Source organism: Terrapene carolina, unplaced genomic scaffold (genome assembly GCF_002925995.2).
Source record: "Terrapene carolina triunguis isolate 2854851 unplaced genomic scaffold, T_m_triunguis-2.0 Scaffold66, whole genome shotgun sequence".
Lineage (NCBI taxonomy): Eukaryota > Metazoa > Chordata > Testudines > Emydidae > Terrapene > Terrapene triunguis.
In genome coordinates, this window is record NW_020664417.1 from 86,185,675 (window position 1) to 86,205,692 (window position 20,018).

Consider the following 20,018-nt stretch of genomic DNA (forward strand, 5'->3'; position numbering starts at 1 on the left):
ACTAATAGGAGACCTCATTTCAGCCAACTGCTACAAAATCTTAACTGAGCTTTCATGAGTGAGCACCATTATTTGAGTGAGAATTGCAGGTTGTGTGGATTAGTTAAATCTGACTGTGTGTGCATATATGGATATAATTACTGGTAAATTAAGAGGTATTTGTAAGATGTGTCATACATCTAGGTTAGAATTGTCAAAAGTACCCTAGTGATTTAGGAGCCTTAGTCCCATTGACTCTCAAAGAGATGACGTCTAAGTACCACATCACTTTGAAAATAAGATTGAGGCTCCTAAATCTCTTAAGCACTACTAAAATTGTACCTCTAGTTTAGTGTCTCATAAATAACATGAAATAGGGAAATGCAAAACATAGTTCCTCCATAAAGGACCTACCTTTTCCTTGCTGCATAAATCATGAGCTCAAAGAAGGTAAAATAACTTAGGACTGAAGGCGTCTATGGTAGTTTTCAGTTTGGAGTACCTGTTTCTCCCTTTTAAAACTGTAAATAACCCTAACCAGTGGGAGACTTATATGTATTTTCAAGAATACCTGAATAGCAATCCATTCTCAGGAGAAATAAATAAATAAATATGAGGGCAGGGGGCAGAGGGAGGAGGAGAAAAAAAATCACAGCCAAAATGGCTTCTTAGTAACTCACATAGAGCATTTTATCTATAATCTCTCCCAGAAAAAATGAGTCGAAATAGTTTCCTCAGACTTCAGTGGTAGGCTTAGACAATTTGGAACCAGAAGTACAGGCCACGATCCTGCAAATGTGTAAGCACTTTCTTAACTTTACTATCGTGAATAGTCCTGTTGATTTCATTTGGACTACTCATGGTAGTAAAGTGAAGCACACGTATAAGTGTTTGCAGGTTTGGGACCTTAGTATGTTACATAATTCATGTGACTAATATCAACCAACTCAACTTGAAAATGCACTGCAAAACCTTCCTGTGGATTTTTATCTAAGTATCCAGACAATTTGGAAATCTGCATTCCAAATCTTCAACATTTTTACTTGCAAGGAAAATCCATGCAAATTACTGAATTTTCACAGAACCTCTGTGGAATCAAAATAGGCACAAATATTTTTCACAGTTCTAGTCCTCAGTCAAACTTTTCCAAACTTCAAATATTTGGGTTTGATTTTTGTTCAGGTCAAGGAACATCAAAGGGTTGAGTTAGTTCTTATTTTATCTGAACCAGTTCATCCATCTCTAATAATACATTAATCTTTTAAGAGCAGATGTTTTTCCAACCAAGCCAGTGGTGGAAAAGGGAGATAAAAGGCCAAGATTAGCCTGGTTCACTAGGGACAACATCCCCCACCAAATTATATGACAAAAAAGCTGTGGATTCAAAGCCCAAGATTAAAGCCTCCCTGAGCTTCTGTTTATATGCTGTATGTCTGCATTTATGAAATTATTGACTTTAAAATGTATTTTCAATGATGCTTGGAATATATATTTGCTTTTAACTAGAAATAGAAGATGAAACCCATATTATATTTGTGCTTAGGAGGGGTATTCCAAGTGAACAAGTGAAGCATGCAGATAGAGAACAGGCAAAGCGCGTTGTCTACTCAGTAGTTTATGGAGCAGGTAGGGATCTGTATAGAACTAGAAACAAGTTTATTCTCACTACTGTTTACTTTTTTAGATGATTAACTAGAGCTGCAATGGATTTGAGTTCATTTGAATTTTTAAAAGCTAGCCATACACTGAATTTCTGAAGGTGAATAACGTGATCTCAGAATATTGCATCTTGATTTTTTTGACTATCATAAAATAGACTACTTAAAAATCATTCAGAATAATATAGCAGCATTAACACAATATGAATGTTATTCCCTGGTTAAGTTGATGCGTTGACTTATTTTGCATTTTGACTTCTAAGTACATCTGAGCTACTATAAGGAGACTCATGAGTCAATGTAATTCAAACATCTGTCTTTACCTACCTAAAATTAGTATAATTCAGTATGGAATATCTGCTGCATACCACTGGTGGATGCATACATAGAAGATGAAAGAAGTTGTTATCGGATCAAGGACAGAATTTGGCCTTGAATGTTGTTATTTTTATTAACCTCCCTGTACTGTACCATAAGTGTAAATAGTACTTTACAAAATATTGTAGAGAAATAAGATTTCTGCTCTTTGGAGCTCAGAATTTAATTCAGACAAAAATATACATACCACAATTCCTTTAATATTGGTGAAATTTCTGTTTTAATAAAATGGGCTTCTCCTGTATACTTGACTATCATGAGCTCATACCACTATGTAAAGGATTTTCCTTTATTATCCCATTCATTTAATGATTTAATCTATTTTTAGATGTGCTGATTTTTTTCTTTATCTACTATAAAGTACTTCAATTTATATAGCCTTCCTAAAGGTGACCTGCAAAAGGAAAAATAGAGTTTGTTTCTATGTTACTTCTATACAATGTAAAGGGAAGGTCTCCCCCTGAAAAGATTTTGCTTGAAACAAGTGAAGATTCTGAATAAAAATCACTTCCCCTCTCACTTTCCTGAATTTGTCTTCTCATTAATAAATATATTTTTCCAAGGCTTGGATTTCTAATGTAAAGAATAAATAGAAATAACTTTCAGACATTTCTACATCACAAAAAAAATAAAGGACCCAAATCCAATTTTTATGCTTTTGCATCTCACCTTTAATATTTATTTGGCTGATAGACTGAGAAATGCTAGTGCTCTTAAAGGCAAATTTACTAACACTACTCATTGATTTAACTGTTTAATAAAACATTGAAATAAGAAATCTGGTAGCAGTATAGACCCTAAAACATTAAAAACTAGAGCCGTACAGTAATATCTTGATATAACTACACTTGTATGTGACTTAGAATCATAGTGGTAAGGGACTGCAAAGGTTATGTTGTCTAACCCGCTGCCAAGGTGTGGGATTTGTTGGGTCTAAACCATCCAAGACAGATGGCTATCCAGCCTGCTTTTGAAAACCTCCAGTGAAGGAGCTTCCACAACCTCCCTAGGAAGTCTGTTCCATTGTCCTACTGTTTTTACAGTTAGGAAGCTTTTCCTGAGAATTAATCTAAATCTGCTATGCTGTAGTTTGAACCCATTGCCTGTTGTCCTGCCCTCTGTGGAAAGAGAAAACAACTTTTCTGCATCTTTTTAATGGCAGCCTTTCAAGTATTTGGAGGCCACTATCTTGTCCCCCCTCAATCTCTTCTTTTCCAAACTAAACATACCCAGTTCCTTCAGCCTTTGCTCTTATGGCTTACATTCCATCCCTTTGATAATCTTTGTCACTCACCTCTGGATTCTTTCCAGTTTCTCCACATTCTTTCTATACATTGACCAAAACTGGACACAATCCTTCAGCTGAGGACTAACCAGTGCTGAGTAGAGTGGAACTATCATCTCCCATCCCATTGCTGACTCATGTTGAGGTTGTGATCCACCACAACACCCAGATCCTTCTCAGCAGTGCTCCTGCCAAGCCATTTCCCCCCCCATTCTGTATTTGTGCTTTTGGTTTTCTTCCCTAAGTGTAGCACCTTAAATTTGTCTATGTTGAATTTCCTTTTGTTGTCTATACCTCAGTTCTCCAATTTATCCAGATCCCTTTGAATTTTAGCTCTATCCTCCAAAGTTTTGGCAAACCCCCTAGCTTTGTGTCATCTGAAAATTTGATGCTACATCCAGGTCATTAATAAAGATGTTAAACAACACCGGACCTAGAATAGATCCCTGTGGTACCCCACTTGAAATCTCCCTACAATCTGACATCATTCCATTACTAATTACTCTTTGTTTGCAGTTGTTTAACCAATTATGTATCCACTTAATGGTGGTTACATCAAGCCTGCATTTCTCCAGCTTACTTATCAGAATGTCATGTGGGACTATGTCAAAAGCCTTGATGAAGTTCAGGTATATTATGTCCACCACATTCCCCCTATCCACCAAACCAGTTACCCTGTCAAAGAAGGAAATCAAGCTGGTTTGGCATGATTTGTTCTTGGTAAATCCATGCTGGCTGCTAATGATCCTTCATCCTCCAAGTATTCTCAAATTGAATGCTTTATACATTGCTCTAGTAGCTTCCCATGTATCGAAGTCAGACTGACTGGTCTATAGTTCCCCGGTTCCTCCCTTTTCCCCTTTTTAAAGATGGGCACTATGTTAGCCCTTCTCCAGTCTTCTGGGACCTCTCCTGTTATCCATGAGTTTGCATATATTATTGCCAGTGGCTCCGAGATTTCTTCAGCTAATTCCTTCAGTACCCTCAGGTGAATAGCATCAGGCCCCGCTGATTTGAATTCATTCAAATTGTTCAGAAGATCTCTGATGTATTCTTTACTTATCCCAATCTGCATCTCTTCCCCTTTATTGTCTATAGTAAGTTCACTATACATTTTATTTTTTATGAGAAGACTGAAGCAAAGTAGGCATTGAGCAGCTTTGTCTTTCTATCATCTTCCGTTACCAGCTCACCTTCTCCACTGAGCCAACGGACTCACACCATCCTTGATCTTTCTTTTTTGTCTGACACTTAGTAGTCTTCAGGAATTCTTCCCCCATTTCAGAGAGCTCTACCTATTTACAAATTTAGTTATGTTTGAAGCGCAACATAGCAAATGAAGAAAACAAAATGATGGTCATATCATATAGTTCTTTTCTGGTCGTTGAGCCTTTACACTTGGATCACATTTCCACAGATTACACTTGGATCACATTTCCACAGATTACACTTGGATCACATTTTCAAGGTCTTCCATGAGAGCTAGATATGTACTTAAAAAACAAAAACCCTGAGACTCTCACCTAATCACTGGCCTCCAGAAGTTAGTACTTTAACACAAAAACAAAACAGCATGAGAAGTGACAACACTGCAGACTTCCTGTCTACTTTGAAGCAATTCACTTCACATGTGCCTTGTTCATCTGTAAAAAATATAATGAGGAGCACCAAAGTATCTGTTAATTAATTAATTAAATCCTAAATTAGGCCATGTCTATACGTACAGCACTGCAGGGGTACAGCTGTACAGATACAGCTGCACTGCTGCAGCACATCTGTTAAAACCATCTCCATGAGTGGCATAAGCTATGCTGGCAGGAGAAGCTCTCTCATTGACATGGCGCTGTGCACATGAGTGCTTATGTCAGTGTAACTTATGTCGCTCGGGGGGTGGAATATTCACATTTGTTACAGTTCTCTTGTGAAGACAGAAGTAGTTTCCTAACTGGTATAGACAGACTCTGGTACTTCAGTTTTCTGAACAATGAATGAGAAATTTTGGGGAAGTGGGGGAGAGTTAAATTAATTGGTCATCAAACAATAATACAACACTGGAATAATTCCATTAGGAGTCATCCCAGATGTCTTGCAAATTTCTGATTCTAGCACCGTGGCTAGATTTGTTCTTCCAGACATCTGTGCAGCTCCTGACATAGCTGAGTACAAAATACTACAGAATTGTTATGAAATGCACATCAGACTGACAGTGATGGCATTTGGGTGGCTGAAATCCTCCCTCTCTCAAAAACGCAAGCTAGTTTCTCTTGACATTATTACTGTGACAACTAATATTTTATATCTCTGGTGCTTTAAGACATTGCCTTTCAGCAAATGTTATTTGCAGACACAATGTTGTTTTTGTTCCTATGTAGCTGACACCTAAATATATGTCTTTGAAGGCTAAAATCAATAATGTTGATGTATGGTTTTATTTGCACTTGAACTACTTGGTTCATAAATTTCTTTAAATTGTACCTCTTAGCTTTTAATCTCATGCCATGGAAAACTCTGATCTCATTTTTCTCTCATACTCCTTTGCTTTATCTTGTTACATATTCACTTTGATATAGTTTTACTTACCCGGCATCTAGATATGTGTTATAAGTCTTGTTGCGACTTTCTCTACACTTCCTTTAAAATCCATCCTTTCTCTTCCATCCCGCCTGTTAAAACCTTGGTCCATGCCTTGATCATCTCTTGTTTCAATTACTGAACTCTTCTTCTCTGTTGCTTCCATGCATTCCACTTCTCCAGCTTGTCCAAAACACCCTACCTAAAATCATTCGGCCCCCTCACCGCCATCCTCACATCTCTTCATTCACTTCCCTGCTTATTCAACATTGAATTCAATCTCCTTATCCTCATATCAAGGCTCTGCATAAATCTACCGCTGACTAGTTTATGAATAAAAATGAACAAAACTAAGAACCCTGCAGGATACATTGTATGAATCTAAAATACAGATATTATCCTAAAATTTATATTTAAGCTATTAAGATGTAATATGCAGTGGGGAAAGCCTCTGCTGAGTTGCACTCAAATTCAGTAAGGCATTTCAGCGATGAGTTTAGTCCTTTCCTAATCAGTGAAAACACTTAAGCTTAAAATGAAACATATACTTAAGTAGTTTGCTGAATCAAGACCTTAGTGTATGTGATCATCCAAATTTGTGAAAATAACTACAGTGGTTGTATTCCATTAGTCAATGTACAGTTCAGTATTAATATTTATAACAAAGCAATATTTAAATGATTTTCTGTTTTACATTATTGTGCACAAGGTAAAGAACGTCTTGCTGGATGTTTGGGAATTACTCCTCTTCAAGCTGGTCAATTTATAGAGAGTTTTCTGATGAAATACAAGAAAATTCATGACTTTACAAAGAAAACCATTCAGCAATGCCACAATGAAGGTAATAAAACCTATAAGATGCATTCTTGTTGATTGTTCAGCTGCTATGCTACATTTTACAATAAGGACAGAGACTCAACTCAGATAATGCTTGTAGGATGAGAGAAAAAGTTGCAAGAAATGATGAAAATATCCACGCCTGATTAATGTGGTCTACCCTGCATTATGCTGGCAAATTGGGAGGATCTGGTTGGATCCACCACAGCTGCTTCTTCCCAGATATTGTTATTTACTGGGAATGCTCTTTACCATGTGTGAATGGCAAGAAGTTCCTTTCTTTTGAATATGGCTCTCAACGTCCAGTTATCCATATTTAAAGTTGCTTTGAGATTAACTTATTGCAATGCAATGTACATACCACCATATTGTCAAACTAGTTAGAAGTTGCTGCTAGGGCATAACACAGCCTGCTTAGTAAGCCCTGTTTCACAAAGAGAGCACGTTATGCCTGTGGCTGTGATCTGCACTGGCTACCCCATGATTTCTTGGTGAGCTTTTGGGTATCAAAGGCTATAAAGTACTAAAAGATATGAATTCAAAACACCATATGTGTGTCCCATGTAATATCACAGCAGATGTGATCCTCTGAAGAGTCTAAGCTAACAATTTAGTGGCTGTCTACACTTAAAGCACTGCAGCTAGGGTGACCAGATGACAAACGTGAGATATCGGGACGCGAGGGGCGGCAGCGGAGGGAAAAAAAAAAAAAGCCACCGGAGCACCTCCCCCCGCACCAGCTCGCCTCGTCTCCATCTCCCCCTGTAGGGGAAGGTGCCCAGCTGGTGCAGTCCCGCTCACTCAGACAGCAGCATTTCAGGCAGGCGGCAGCTCTGCCCTGCAGCACAGAGCACCCCAGGATTAGGAAGTGAGCGGCTGGGGCATGCTCAGCCTGCGGCCGCTGTGACCCCACCGAGTTGCCCTGCACATGGGGCGAGTCTGTCCCCACGTACAAGAACAGCCTGTAGTGCCGACCCACCCGCAGCCCGTCCCTGCGCTGCGGCCCCGGGGGGCTCAGGGCACGGCACGCGCAACAGCTGGGCAAAGGGGTCGGGGGGACACAGGAGCCCTCGAGGAACGGGAGCCGCCAGCCACCCCAGGGGAGGGGGCCGGTGGGCGGCAGCTCTGCCCCTCAGGCATGGGGTCTGGGCGCGGCACTGGCGGCCTGGCCGGGCGCCCCGCAGCCTCTCCCACCTTCACACGGCTCAGGACGCTGGACAAACAAGCAATTTTGTCCTCCCCAAATCCCCGCCCTGGCCCTATCTTCTTCATGGCCGGACCACACACGCTGGTGTCACCCCCTCCCTCCAGCGCTTGCACCGCCATACAGCTGATCAGCGCAAGCCTGGGAGGGAGGAGGAATGCGGTGTGCTTGGGGAAGAGGCGGGGCCAGGGCGGGGATTTGGGGAGGGATCTGAGGGGGCGGGGCTGGGGCGGGGCTAGGGGAGGGATCCAATGGGGGAAAGAGGGGGTGGAGTCGGGGCGGGGGGGCACGAGCCCCTCCGGGCTCCGCCTGTGCGCCGGAGCGGAGGGCAAAATTGCTTGTTTGTCCCGCGTCCTGACCGAACGTCGGTCGGGACGCGGGACAAACAAGCAAATATCGGGACAGTCCTGATAAAATCGGGACGTCTGGTCACCCTAACTGCAGCGGCACAGCTGCACTGGTGCAGCTGTGTCACTGTAGCGCTTAGTGAAATATTAATTATGCCGATATGAGAGCTTCTCCCATCCACCACCCAAGAGGTGGTAGCTATGTCAATGGAAGAAGCCCCATGTCAACATAGCACTGTCTATGCTTGGGGTTAGGTCGGTATAACTGCGTCGCCCAGGGGGGTGGATTCTCTACTCCCCTGAGCAACGTAGTTATATCAACATAAGTTGGTCTAAACCTTAGATTTGGGTTTGTGGCAGGATGTCCTCAGTGAGGGGTTTTTCACTTTAGAATTAACTTTTTGCTTTTCGTCCATCAGAGCACTAGACTCACCTGTTCTTTTCTCAAACTTTCTCAGAGGAGAAGGTTGGTTGGGGAATGATAGGATAAAGTAAAGGTCTGTTTTTCCAAAGGTTGATCTGATCCATTTAATGTGTATGTTGCTACTTTTGGTAGTGTATCTATAGTGTTTGATAGGCATAATTGAAACATCAAAATATATAACAATAAACATTTAGTGCTCAATGTAGGCAAAGTTATTGGCATGTTGACTTTCTATGCTTAGTTTTGAATTTGTGTGCATGTGCACATGCATGAAAGCAGGTAGAGCTGTTCAGGAAAAAGGGAGAATAATTAGCAACAAGACAAGGCTGTTCCTAGGAGCACTGGTACCGCTTGGTGCAAATGGCGTTAGATGCCTCCCCAACAAGTTGCATAGTCATTTACTTGGTGCTTCCTTCCTCACACCAACCTACCTGATCTCTTAAGATGTGTCACTTTATCCTAAAGTTTTTTGAAGTTCTTTTTTGAGTACTTGCCCATATATATTATTACTCCTGGGGGAATTCTATGTCACTGTGTGGCGCAGAATTCATGTCTCGCACAGATTTATTTGCTTCCCCTCATAAAAATGTCCTTCTGATGGGGAAACAAAGGGAAGCTGCATAAGCGGTCATATGCCGCTCCCCAACAGCATGGGCGTGTCGTTTTGGGCGCCTGGAGCAGCCAACGGAGAGGTAAATCACTGGGGGGAGGGGCGGGGCCTGGGAGCACCCCAGCTGGTGCTGGGTCAGACCTGCCCCCCATCTGCCCAATGCCCATGCATCTGGACCCCCCCATACCCAGACTCCGCCCTGCCAAGGCGAACCCCCGACACCCAGAACCCCCCCACTGAGCCTCCCATACCCTAACCCCCACCCGGCTGAGCCTCACCCCCTGCACCCAGAGCCCCGCTGCACCCACAACCCCCACCGCACCTGGCCCTTCCCAGCCCCATCCCGGCCAGTCGCTCCTATCCTGTGCTGGGCTCAGCTGCTAGTCCCTGCTGGATTGAGGGTGGGGTAGGAGCGCACTTCCCCTGCACAGAGCACTTGGGGCTGGACCAGGGCTGGAGCTGGATCAGACCCACCCCCAAAAAGCTCCCCTAGATTTGCACCCCCCGTTTCCTGCCCTCATCACTCCTCAGCCATGGAAGGAGGTGTCACTGTACAGGGAACTGCTCCCACATCCGCCTACTCCCTGTGCATCCAGACCCCCCATACTCAGACCCCCCTGCGTAGTCCCATCCCCCCTGCATCTGGACCTCTGCATCCAGACCCTCACGCCTGCACCTAGACCACCCCCTGTTGAGCACCCCACACTTGAATACCCACCCTGACAAGTCCCACCCCCTATGCACCTGGACGTCCCCACAAGCCTGCCCCACCCTACTGAGCCCCAACCAGCTGCACTTGTACCCCCCCCCAGCAAGCCCCACTCTCCCAGCACCCAGTCTCCCCACAACCAGAACCCTCCTGTAGTAAGAGGAGGCCCTGAAACATAAACTCTTGCGTCAGAGGCCTAGTCTGAGGCCTGAAGCCTGAACCAAAGTACTTCCAGGCATTGCTAAGCAAAAGCTGGGCTGTGAGCCAGAGGCAGGCCCTGCTCACAGAAGTTGGCAAGAAGAGGGCTGCTAGAAGCAGGTGCATCTTAAAGACAGGGTCAAAAGGACAGCATGATGGATAGAAACAACATGATCAAAGGGGAGACAGCACCCTAATGAGCCAAGAGGCTGTACCTCAATACGTCAGTAGGGATGAGTAATCTGTCCTGTAACCGTATAAAAGTAGGTCCTGAAGTGCGCATCTTTGTCTGGCCTAGGGGGCAGTGGAAAGTCCCGCCACTGACTGAGCCGGTCCATTGCCAGGGGGCACAAATTCGTAGTATGTCTTGTAGAGTCTATGGGAAACTATTACTGTGCTTCGTTTGACAATAAACCTGGCTTGGGTTCCTTCGTACCTTACTAGAGTCTGTGGTCATTGGGGGTTCTCTCGGGGTCTGCTGTGTCAGCTATCTGCGCAGAGCTGGGGCAGCACACAGAGGGAACGCGCACGCAGCCGACTGTTATCATCATCGAACAAGAGCAGAGCACCACACCGGTAGCTACTGACAACACCCCCTTACTGAGCCACAGTCACCTTCACCTGGACCCTTCCTCCAGAACCCCATTGCCCCTGCACCTGTGTTCATCCAGATCATCCCTGCACCCAGACCCACCCACTGAGCTGCTCGCACCAGATCCCCCACACAGAACCCTCTCACCCTGCACCTGGATCCACCCCCACACACTAAGCCCCTCCACACTTGGATCCTGCCGGATTGAGCCTGCCTGCCCACACCTTGTGCACATGACATGGGGCTGCTAACCCTGGGGAGTTGCTTCACCTGCTACTCCTGAGGGAATTCTGAACCAAAAAATAAAAATTCTGTGGATAGTATTTTAAAATTCTGCAATATTTATTTATCAATAAATGTGGAGGCTACAGCATGGCAGTGGGGAGCACAGGCCACTGGCTGCATTGAGGTGGGAGACCACACTGCAGCCTTCCTCCGCCTGTCCCCCCCCAGACACAGACCACTGGCATGGGCCCAGCCCTTGCGCTATGTCAGGGTCAGGTGCAGCTTCACCGCTGAGTCTGTGTCCCAGAGGGGAATGGGCTACAGGGTGATCTCCTACCTCTGTGCAGCCAGTGGCCTGTGCTCCCCACTACCATACTGGAGCCTTCACATTTATTTATTGACATAAAATCTGCAGAATTTTAAAATATTGTGTGCAGAATTTTTATTTTTTGGTGCAGAATTCCCTCAAGAGCAGTATTATATTCCGCTCTTGATCAGATGCAGCCCATGTGCTTAAGATTGGAGTCTTTTGGCCAGCAGTGTCCGCTGGGGCCATGCATGCATCCTGAATGTCCTTGCACTCCCATACTACAAGCATAAAAGGCAGTGCAAAACCAACCACCACTCACCATCTGGGGCTCCAGTTGGGGAGCAGGGTCGAGGCGCAGGGATTTGCCACACTCTGGAGCCCACCCACCCACAAGCCCCTGTGCCCCAACCCTGCTCCCTGGCAGGAGCACTGGGTGGAGTGGGGCAAGCCCCCGTGCCCAGACCTCACTCCCCGGCAGGAGTGCCAGGCGGGTGGAGCAAGTTGGGGCACGGGGCGCCTATTTTTCTGGGAGTCCCTAGTTGGCCAGGGCCCCTGGGCATGGCTATGCCACTGCTTCACCTCTCTCATTACTTCACTCCTAGGGTCTGGATACTCACTAAAGACAAATGGGGATATGTAGAGGGCACAGGATTTAATACAAGGAGAGTCTGCAGCTGTTGGCCCAAAAAAACAAAAAACAAAATATTCTTCATGGCCCTGCAGCCACAGATACTAAATACAGTTCAAGAGCACAAATGCTGACTGATGCACAGAAGAAATATGTAAAAATTTTGGCTCTTGAATTGGATTATAGCTTTGTAACTCTGAGGCTGAATTTTTGTGGGCCAGCAGCCATCAAGTCTATTTAGTGAAGAATAGGTTCCTTAGGCTGCTTTATGCTGGAGCACATCATATATCAATATAATGCAGTATAATTTGACATGAGCAGGGTTCATTCTGGGAACAGAAGTCTTATTCAGCAAGTATCTCAAAGAGAAAAAAAGAGGACAGGTTTTAAAATTTTACAGTAATTTGTAATGAATAATAAGATGAACCAATTCCTTCACTACCCCAAACAATCACTTATGAAAATGTAAGTTTAATAAAATAAATATTTGTAAAAATTTGTAAAAGTGCACTGGTCAGTTGGGTGCATGCATGCATCCTAGCCCACATGTCATACTCCTCAGTCCTGTCAGAAGGGAACATTCTGGGACCTGTAGTTTCCCCCAGCTGGAGCACATATGACCAGGAAAGAGTTATGGGGCTGGAGGATCATGTGACTGCTTTGGGACGGGGGACTATATAAAAAGAAGCCTGATCTCACTCTGAGAAAGTCAAGGTAGAGACATGACCTGGAGGGAGACTCTCCAAAATGTAGGACTTGAGAAAATTGCTACTGTAATACAAGAATCACTGTAGTCACTCACCAGAAGGCCAGTCCCGAGTGTCTCTTGTTCAACAACTAAGTTTCAGGTGCCCATCCCTGCCAAAAGACATCCCTATTTCCATTCAGTTGTGTGTATAAGAGACCAGGTAGATAATAGAGCGATCACTTTGAACTTCATTGCAATTAATAGAAAAGATTTTGAGGCACTTAAGGCATTACCCACTGCAGATTATCAAGCAAAAAGAAAGTTATTTGCCTGTCTGGTAAGGGGAGCTTTTCAAGATGTGTTGTCCAGATATATATTCCACTCTTGGTGATCTAACATCTCAGATTGGAAATAAGGTATGAATTTTTAAGTGACAGTAATTAACCATTGGAACAATTTACCAAAGGTCCTGGTGGATTCTACATCAAGAGTGGATGTTTTTCTAAAAGATCTGCTCTAGGAATTATCTTGGGGAAAGTTCATGGCCTATGCTATACAGGAGGTCAGACTAGATGATCACAATGCTCTCTTCTGGCCTTGGAATCTGTGCTTGAGACTGGCCAGCAGTGTCTGTTGTGGCCACGCATGCACCCTGAGTGCCTTCACGCCCCTCTCCAGGGCATAAATGACAGTGGGCTCAACAGCCAATCAGTTCTCTCTCCACTACAGAATCCAATCTATAATAGGAATCAGTAATAGAGGGGAAGGAAGGTAGGTCATGGAATATATATAATATATATATAATATGGAGAACACAGAGAACACATCATGAAGAATTGAAGTTACTGTACAGGTAAGCAACTTTTCTAGATCTAGATATATTTCAGTCTTAGTGACTCACAAGAAGTGACATGATGTAATTTGGTGGGTGCTTGGAGTCTATCTAAAAATGGATTTCAATACAGTCCTGCCATAAGAAACGCCTGCTCTGGAAGCTTCCACTAATGAATAGTATTTGGTAAATTGGAGAGAGTCCAGAGGAGAGCAACAAAAATGATATAAAGTTTAGACAACCTGACCTGTGGGGAAAGGTTAAAGAAACTGGGCATGTTTGACCTTGAGAAAAGAAGACCAAAGGGAGACATAACAGTCTTCAAATATGTTAAAGGCTTTTATAAAGAGGACAATAATCAAATGTTCTCCATGTCCACCAAGGGTAGGACAAGAAGTAACTGGCTTAATCTGCAGCAAGGGAGATTTAGATTAGATATGAGGAAAATCTTTCTAACTATAAGGATAGGTAAGTAATTTTCTCAGAGACTTCTGCAGGCTGAAAATGATCTGGGAATGTCTGAGGTTGCACAGTTCTTTCTCTATGAGGTGGAGTTGGGAGAATGCCCATGATAAGGACTGCACAGTTTCCAGTATGGCCGTGCAAGGATATTATATGGATAAGACATAAAGGCCCAAAGAAAACACGATGATGTTTAGGTTTGTAGGAGACCCAAGACTCCCTTTCTGACCCATAGAATTCAGAAGAAGGGGCTTTAGGGGAATAGATAGACGATCCCTTCCCACTGTGTTGTGAGTCAGATGAGGAATAAGAGAATTCCACTTCTAAAGGAGGGGCTGCTGAGGCAGGAGTACTGGGTGTAATATTGGAGCAGCTGTTGTGCTGGGGAGGAGATCAGTATTGATGTAACAGTGGCATGCATACCAGAGGACTGTTAAATTCAACCAAAAGTAATCGACACTCCAGCTCCTCCAAAACATCGAGATCCTTTGGAACCACATATTTTCCTGGCACTGATTTAGGTGGTATGGTGAATCTTTGGGCTCAGGTATAGGGGTACCTGGTGTCAGGGCCAAGGAAGAGGTTGTCACTGGTTCTCAAGTACTGGGTAGTAAGTGCTGGGGCCGGAGCAGAGCCAGGTCTGGGGAATGGGCCTGGATGCTAAGTGGGTGGGCCATGGCCCACCCAGACCCACCCGTGGCTATGCCTTTGGGGTGAAGTTTTAGATATTTGACATTTTCTTTATCAGAACTGTCAAAGAATATATATACTCACCCCAAAATACATAACATACTTTTCAATACAAACATTTTGTAGAAAAAATCAACAATTTGCAATCTATTGTTACCAGTCACAGTGAAGAAGAGTGCATTGTCATTAAACTTGTTACTTTAATAACTGCAACTAATCCTGTGTCGGGAAAATTACTTTTCTCAGAACAAGGTGGGTGAGGTAATATCTTTATTTGGACCAACTTCTATTGGTCAGAAAGACGTGCTTTCGAGCTTACACAGAGCTCTTCTTCAGGTCTGGGACACTTACTCAGCTAAATATAAATGGAACAGATTTTTTAGCATAAATAGTTAACACATATTTCAAGGGACCACTCAAGGTGAAGTGGCCTATTAACACCCATCCAATCATAAGGAGGAAACAAAGGGTGGGGGAAGCAGCTGGTGGAGAGGGTTGTTAGTGTGTGAGATATTTTTGTAATAAGCCATAAATTCAGTCTCTATTCACTCCATGATTTTTAGTGTCTAGCAAAGTTATGAATTTAAGCTCTCTTGCTCATCTGTTGAAAATGTTGTGCAGGTTTCCTTTGAGGATTAGGACTGATAGGTCAGATATAGAGTGATTGCTTTGTGAAAAGTGTTCACCCACAGGTGATACGATGGTTTTGTGTTTTATCATTTTCCTGCATCATTTTCTCAGAACAGCACTTTCGACCTCTTTTTATAACAGTATATAATTGATTCAGACTTTTACTCACAGAAGACATGCTGTTCCTTGTTTATTCTTTGCAGTGCTTAAAAAATTACTATAACCATGGGTTTTAGAGACAAGGTGGGTGAGGTAATATTTTTTATTGAACCAATTTCTGTGGTGAAAAAGACAAGCTTTCAAGCTACACAGAGCTCTTTTTCAGGTCATCACCTCCTCCACCAACAGAAATTGGTCCAATAAAAGATATTACCTCACCCACCTTGTCTCTCTAAAATCCTGTGACCAATGCAGCCACAACAACACTGTACATAACCATGGGCTGTCATTTCCATTAATTGCATTAATAAGTTAGTTCTACTAAGGAGTAGTGGATTACTGCAAATATTTAAAGCCATAAATATGTCCTAAACATCCTGTTTGATGAAGTGCTAATCAGGCAATATATTTTGTTTAGATCTACTTAAAATAATATAGCTTTCTTTTCTTGAAAGATGTGTCAAAAAACATTCCCACTTCTGTGATAATGAATCCGTGATCTATGTATATAACCAGCAAAAGTCCCATAGCTAAAATCCTTGGCTGCGAGCCAGTGCAGGGATGGAAGACACCTGTCTCTACTTGCGTCCATTATGAGCTCTCAGCAATCATATAACCAGTATAGCTATACCAGCAAACCCTCCTAGAGGAGGTGCAATTTTTACTGGGAAGGGTTGTTTTGCTGGTATAGCTTATACCAGTTTACTGAATAAAAATAAGCAATACCAGCAAAAGGACTTTTTTGCATCTGAGTCTATACTGGGGCTTTTGCTGGCATTGGCATGTTGCTTAGGGATGTAATTTTTTTTTTCACAGTCCTATCCGACATAGCTATACCAGCAAAACTTTTAAGTTTAGACCAGGCCTGAGTAACTTCGATGATTTGAATTGGAATTGAGTATGCTTAATGCCTTGCAGGGTTAGAGTAATGGAGATATCGGTGATATGTGGTTGCATCCACATTTCACTCTACCAGTCAGACTACTTTTGATTAGCTGGGGAATAAATGTTGAAACAGGTGACTTAGACTATTTTCAATATTCAGTAATATTGGCCAAAAGCATCAGAAAATTGCTGACAACTTCATATTGGAAGATTTGTTTCAAATCTCATATTTAACCACTCCATTAACGCTATTTTCTATTTTACATATCAAAAGGATATGTGGTTTCCATCATGGGACGTAAAAGACACTTGCCTAATATCAATGCTCGAGACTACAGACTACGTACTCAAGCAGAGAGGCAGGCTGTCAACTTTGTTGTCCAAGGTAAAAAAAAAAAAAAAAAAAAAAAAAAGGAGGAGGTTTAATTTCCTCTGACTGGGTGGAGGTTGACAAATGAAGTCAACAGACAAGAAATAATAAATGGGTGGCAGGAATTAATTTTGTATTTTACAGCTATAAGCGACAGAAGTATGAAACACTCACTAGCTGGTAGGGAACAAGAACACAATGGTATACTACAATACTCTATGGTAGCTAGCTGTATGAGGTGGAAGATTACTGCTGCATCACTTCAAATGCAGTTTTCCTAAGGCTGTCTCTTTTTGGTTTCTTTGTCAATTTGTGACTGGGCCTGTGTACACTTATAGCCCTGCAGTGGCGCAGCTGCACCAGTACAGCGGCACTGGTGCTGCTGTAGCGGTTAGTGAAGACGCTACCTATGCCAACGGGAGAAGCTCGTATTCCACCTAACAAAGAGGTGGTAGCTATGTCGACAGGAGAAGCCCTCCTGTTGACATAGCGCTGTCTACACTGGGAGTTCAGTCCTTGTAATTGCATTGCTCAGGGGGGTGGATTTTCCACACATCTGAGAGATGTAGTCGTATAGACATAAATTTGTAGTGTAGCCCATGGCACAGAAACCAGGGTTTCAGTGGTTTTACTACGAAGAGACTCAAATTTTTATTTGTTCAGATTTCTGTTTTTTGAGAAATACCTATTTTAAGAGGCAACAGAGGGTCCGGTGGCACCTTTAAGACTAACAGAAGTAATGGGAGCATAAGCTTTCGTGGGTAAGAACCTCACTTCTTCAGATGCAAGTCTCTGAAGAAGTGAGGTTCTTACCCACGAAAGCTTATGCTCCCAATACTTCTGTTAGTCTTAAAGGTGCCACAAGACCCTCTGTTGCTTTTTTACAGATTCAGACTAACACGGCTACCCCTCTGATACTTGACACCTATTATAAGAGACGTTGTATTGTATTATTATTATTTCTGTTGCAACCAGGGCTCATTCTTTGTGTGGAATGAGCAGGAAGAAAGCATTAAAGAGTTAAACAGGACTTATCTTTGCAATATAAACTAGCAAACTTGCCAAACAAAATGCAATAAATCCACCTAATTTACTTATGTCAGTCACACCCCATTTGAAGTAACTTGGTATCTTTAAATGACCCTTGCTGCTGCTTTAAGGTGTTGCATTAAAAATCTACAGGTTTTTACTTATTTAAAGAGCTGATGTTGGCATGATTTGCATAATGCTTGCAAGTTAGAGTGGAGCTGTGAACCCTATCATGCAAATGAAAAGTACTTTTTAGACATGTTTATGAAGGTGCTTCTCATGAAAGTGGCTTGAATTTTCCTTTAGGAAGGAGCAATGAATTGTTGGGGTTTTTTCCCCTCAAACATTCTTTATTTTAATGTTTTGTTTTCAGAACAGGCAAATTAATTATGTAATATTCTGGACTATTGTCCATTGGCAGCCGCATCTTACAAGGAGGTGTAGAGCATCTGTACCTGAAGCCAATGGGAATTGAGGACACTCAGCACCTCGCAGAAGACATTTGGTTCCTTGCAGGCCTGAATCCCAAATTTCAGACAACAAATTTGGGTTTTTCAATTTTGAAACACCAGAAGAGAATTTTGTAGAATTGGTTGAAACTTGAAATTTCCATTCCAGAGGAAATTCTGACATTTCAAAATTTTCTTTTCTCCTAAATTGAAATGAATTTTTTGAAATATTGAAATGAGCTTATTGTAGCTTTCTATTGACTTTATCATTTTAACTAAGTATATTATATTATATTATATTATATTTATATTAATATTCAAAACAATAAAATCAAAATGAAGCACTTTGACCTTATCAAAACGAAATGTTTCAGTAATTTATTGTCAAAAATGTCTGTGAAATTGATATGTTCCCACAAAACGTTTCATTTAGTTGAATCAGCATTTTCCAGTAGAAAACTGTTCCACTGGAAAGCTTTCAGCCAGATACAGAATTCTGATAGGTATTTGGGAAGGGTGTTAAAATGGGGTTTATAATTAAAAAATATTCAATTATTTTTAAATATTACCAAAAAATTCCTTCGTATGTTGAGATTTTAATGCCATAATTTCAGGTCTGAGATAGTTTTTAAAGACCATATTACACTCCTCTATTTATACTGACTATAGTTACTGTGGTAAAAGATACAGTAGTGATTTCATATAGTAAGGTAGCATCTTATCTTGGTGACAACTTATACTCAAAAGACTAGGAATGTATGGGGTACCAATTTGAAATGGCTGTCATTGGCTTTGATGTGGTTATTTTTGAAGAAATTTGTCTTATTAGCCATTCCCTAGCTCAGTTTTCCTAACTGAGCTTGTGTCGTCTTTTCTAACTCTATTCCACGGATTTATTATAGCTTTAACTCATCAAACTATGCCTTACCATAACTAAAATCTAGGTTATTTAGGCTATTATGCACTTTGATTTTTCTCATGGATAAGTTAAGAAACTGCTTTTCTCTCTCACACATGCGCGCAGTATGTAGGTATGTATATTTGGGATGATTCATGTTTCAGGGTATAAGCCAACCTTTAATGGTAGTTCAGAAAAAAATTTCTTGGGGGGTAGGCTATTCCATAACTTCCTATTAGAGGCTTTCTTGCATCTTCCTCTTCTGAAGCAGCTGGTACTAGCCACTATCAGAGACAGAATACTGGGTTTAGCTTGACCATTGGTCTGGTCCAGTCTGGCAATTCCTATGTTCCCATATCAATATTAAAGGTGAATTCATACTTCGTTAATCGTATTAATTAGCATTTTTGATTCTTTGGTAATATTGAGCTTGTTCTTTGTTAACTTTATGGAGTCAGTTTCAGACCTGCATAGTTCAGAGTACTAAAGAGCTCTTCCCCGGCCTCATGTTTTATATTAAAAACAGATCACTTTCTTTTGTAGGATCTGCAGCTGACCTTTGTAAAATGGCTATGGTTGAGATTTTTACCTCCGTTGCTATTTCTCCGACTTTAACAGCCAGGTTAGTAAGTGAACCACTGCAATGTTCTTTTTCATTTTACGACAGAAGTAGCTGAGATAAAGGCATTTCTGGAATTTTATTCTTTATTGTTCCATGTTATATGACATATTGTACGTACACTTTAACTATGACTTTTCTTTCATATTACTCTATTCAGCTAGATGAATGTTTAGCATGCATCTGGATCGTTTAACAAACAAGGGCTGATGCTATTACTTTATATATTCACTGGAAGATTTTTGTTTATATTTTTGTGCTCAAGTAGATGTAAATCTATCCACATATACTGTGCCTGGTCATCAGATATAATGAGGACCCACAACTTCATTTGAAATCATTGGTGTTCAGC

General features: G+C 42.0%; 1 protein-coding gene across 1 annotated transcript in view; it reads left to right on the forward strand.

Annotated features, from left to right (window-relative positions):
* Positions 1–19,724, forward strand: part of POLN (DNA polymerase nu) — a 191,700-nt gene extending 171,976 nt beyond the window's left edge. Inside the window, exons 18-21 of the mRNA XM_026648138.1 lie at positions 1,523–1,605; positions 6,581–6,712; positions 16,576–16,686; positions 19,591–19,724. Of these exons, the coding sequence (XP_026503923.1) occupies positions 1,523–1,605; positions 6,581–6,712; positions 16,576–16,686; positions 19,591–19,724 (460 nt within the window). The remainder of the gene's footprint in view (positions 1–1,522; positions 1,606–6,580; positions 6,713–16,575; positions 16,687–19,590) is intronic.
* The last annotated feature ends 294 nt before the right edge of the window (positions 19,725–20,018 follow it).